The following is a 3602-nucleotide window of genomic DNA, read 5'->3' as shown; positions in this document are numbered from 1 at the left end:
CCGCATCATCCCTGGGACCCATTCTGGAGCGCTTGCGCCAGCTGGATGCCGCTCTTGCCGGCTGGTCTGGAGATGAGCTCGCCGCGCAGCGACAGCAACCTCCCCGTGAGCGTCAAAAGCCACGCACCGCCAAGCGAGAACCATCGCGACCGAGCAAGCAGCAGCGGGCTGGTGTGGAGCCCAACCCTTGGAGGGACTGGGCCGAACGAACCGGCCTTGGAAGCGTGCTCAGGTCCATATTCTCGGGGACGGGCACCGGCGGTGCCGTGCAGAGCTCTGTGCTGCTCCTGGAGCGCGCCCTCTCACTCCCGTATGAGCCCTGGGATCGCCTCACGCAGCGGCTCAAGCCGTGGCGGGCGCAGCCTGGCACAAGCGCGGAAGTCAATCTCGTTGCGCTCCGGACATACAGGCAGTCGCAGCTGGAACTGGTCGCGAACCGCATCCGACCGCACAACGTTGACAAGGCCAGCACGCTCCCCCCGGTGCCGGCGGCGAGGGCGGCGGCGCAGCGTGCGCGGGCAGCAGTCGTGATAGACTCCCGCCGCAGAGCAAAGGCCACCCGGCGCAGCCAGCCAAAGAGCAGATCGGCAAAGCCCGGCGTCGCGGTACAGCCCGGCCGGGATCCCCTCCCTCGCTTGGCTGGCTCAAATCTGTCTGCCGGGGCTTGCGCTCTCGCTCGCGGCGACTTGGTGTGGTGGGATGCTTCGCGCCTCACTGGCTGCGCATGGGACGTGGAGAGACGCGCTTCGTGCCTGCGGCCGTCAGAGAGCCGCCGCAAGGCTACCGCAGAGGCTGCCGCACCCCGTAATGCACCCCCGCGCAAGAACGCGGGCGAAAAGGCGCGCGCGACCAGCGCGAACGAGGCGACGCGAGCACGGGTGAGGGCCACGGCCAGCCTCTGGTCAGCCTCCTCCCTCCACTCGCAGTCCAGTGCCGCTAGTTGTTAGGAGTCTGGAGTAGGCCTACTGTCTACTGCTGACGTTTTTCCCATTCGACATGTGAAAAAGGACGACACATACATGCATTACATCGACAATGGCCATGCACGCGTCGGCCGTCGCCGCCACACTCATCCCACACCGGTGTCCACGTGCTCGCACGCGTCGCAGTGCGCCAGCGTGCAAGATCCTCGTGGGCGGCGCTGGCGACGCGAATGGTGCGGCGGATCCCGCATCAGAGAGTAAAGGTTCGAGCAGAGGCCTCCGCCTCCTTTGCTCCTAGGAAGGGTCCACATCCGGCGCGCTCGCCGCCGCCGCTAGTTGCGCGGCGATTTGGCCACGGCTCGTCGGCCGGTGCGGCGGTGAGTTCGATGGGCCGCCTCGCTTGGCAGGGGCGTTCCGCTGCAGCTGCGCCCACTGTAGGTGCCGCGCAGTCCGCTTGGCGAGCAGGAGGCCGGGCTGCGACTCCCTGCGGCTGCGCATCGGGGGCGAGTTGATCAAGCAGCCGTTCGCGTGCCGCTTGGCGCGCTTGGTCGGGCTCTCGGGCGGCGTCGGGGCGGGCGAAGAGTCGAGCGGGCGGCCTCCCTCCTCCTCGGGCACGTAGAAGCGGATGCTGCACAGCGAGTCGCTCTTCGCCCAGCTCACGTTGCGCTTGCGCACGAGGCGCCGCGCTGCCGGCTGCGGTGCGCCGCCGACATCCTCCTGCGCGCACCATGCCACGGCGACTGACGACGCCTCTACCGCCATCGCTGCGACAGCAGCCTCTTCCACCGCCGATGCGGCGATTGCTGCCGCATTGGCCGCCTCCGCCTCGGCCTCGGCCTCGGCCTCCGCCTCCGCCTCCGCCTCCGCCTCCGCCTCCGCCGCCGCCGCCGCCGCCGCCGCCTCCGCCTGCTCTGTCTCCGCCTCCGCCGCCGCCTGCTCCTCTGCCTCCACCGCCTGCTCCACCGCCTGCTCCACCGCCTCCGACGGCCGCTCCTCCCCCGCGGCCGCCTGCGCCTCCAACGCCTCGTCCGCCTCTGCCGCCTCCGCGCCCGAGCCAAAGTCCTCGCCAGCCTCTGCAGCCGCGACATCGGGAGCAGCTCCGGCAACCGAGGGAAGGACGGCGCTGGCCATCGCCCGAGAGGACGCGGCTACGCCGAGCGCCGCCAGGCGGCCGCGCGAGGAGTGGCTGCGGGCGGGCGGGCGGAGCTGCGTCGCTGCCGGCCGCTTGCGCGAGTTGCTCCCGCGCGATGCGAGGGCGCGCACCACCGCCGGCGGAAGCGGAGGCAGGGACTCCAACCGCAGCGACCCGAAACGCAGCGACGAGGCCTTGGCAGGCCACGGCTCGGCGTCGAGCCACTGCGGCGACGCCTCCTCCTCCGCCGCTCCCTCCTCGATCAGAACCTCCTCGGTCGAACCCGCCGCGGGCTGGCCAGTGCAAGCAGCGCCATGGGCCGCCGTGCGGGTCGGGCCCTCGTCGAGGGCAGGTGCCGCCTCGAGGATCCTCGCCGCCGCGGCGGTCGTGGCGAGGTAGCCGCGCGAGAGCCTCGCGCGGGCGTGACTGACGGCGCCACGGCGCTTGGCGATGGGGAGGTTGCGGCGGCGGCCGCGGGACGCCAGTGCCGCCATCACCCTGGCCGGTGGCGGGCGCGGGGGCGGGGGCGGCGGCGGCGGCGGCGGCGGCGGCGGCGGCGGGGAGGACGACGCCGGCAGCGCGACGGGCTCGGCGACGATAGAGCTTCCGTCGTCGAGGCACGCACCGCTGTCCACCGGCGGCAGTGAGGCCGGCTCGGGAGAAGGCTGCGCCGGTCCTCCCTCGCCGCCTGCGGTCACGCGGCTCGCCCGCCGGCGCAGGGGCACCGGCCTGTCCGACGGCTGCGGGGATCGGCGCGAAGGCGGCCGCTTGGGCTGCTGCTGCGACGAGCGCTTCATCGCGGGCCTGCGCTTTGTGATGGCCGGGAGAGGCGCCGGTGGGTGCTGTCCCGCGATGAGCTCCTGACGCGTCGGACGCCGCGATCTGCGGCGGTGCTGCTCTTGCGACGGCGCGACAGTGCGCTGCTGGCGCGAAGGCGCGCCCGAGCTGCTGCCTGAGCCCCTGAGCTTCCTTCCGGAGCGCTTCAGCTGGTTGTCGGTGGGCGGCGAGAACTGCAACACCCGCGGCGCCGGCGGCGACAGAAGCACGTCCTCACGGCACTCGATCGCCGGCGTGGACTGCGCGAAAAAACGCCGGCCCTGCTGCGAGGTTACGCAGAGCGTATCCCAAGCAGCTCGGAGCAGGTTGAACATTTCGGTCGGTTTTCGCGCGAACGAGCACTCCCGCCTGATGGATCGAGAAAGAATTCTCCGACTCTCTCCGACGCCATGTCCACCCATACCGCGCTCGAGGTATCTTGTTGGCAAAGCAAGACACAGAGCTCACACAAAATCACAGTGGGTGGTAAGCGAACGAGTCACTTAACAGGGGTCGATTAGTGCGGGCCACCCTGTCCATCAAGAGGCGGAGGTGCCTTTCTGGGATCTTGCGATCGAGTCTATGCAACCCTCGGCCACGCTCTCCTTTCGTGGCTGATAAGCATTCGCAGACCAGGCGATGGAGATGGCGGGGAGCACGGATGTGACTGCTCACCAAGGCCGAGGGGGGCACGACATGCACCGACCCTTCACGAACCGAAAGGCCGTGCC

The 3602-nt window shown here is 70.5% G+C and overlaps 1 protein-coding gene across 1 annotated transcript; it reads right to left on the bottom strand.

Annotated features, from left to right (window-relative positions):
* Positions 1–1217: 1217 nt before the first annotated feature.
* On the bottom strand, positions 1218–3206 carry EMIHUDRAFT_119462 (hypothetical protein; the record flags this gene model as incomplete). Its single annotated transcript, XM_005767502.1, has 1 exon — positions 1218–3206. One exon carries the CDS (start codon positions 3204–3206, stop codon positions 1218–1220), a length of 1989 nt encoding a protein of 662 aa, XP_005767559.1.
* Positions 3207–3602: the final 396 nt, after the last annotated feature.

Source organism: Emiliania huxleyi (assembly GCF_000372725.1).
Source record: "Emiliania huxleyi CCMP1516 unplaced genomic scaffold EMIHUscaffold_488, whole genome shotgun sequence".
Classification (NCBI taxonomy): Eukaryota; Haptophyta; order Isochrysidales; family Noelaerhabdaceae; genus Emiliania; species Emiliania huxleyi.
The sequence above is the reverse complement of the archived record's forward strand: the minus strand, read 5'-3'. Positions and strand labels throughout refer to the sequence as shown.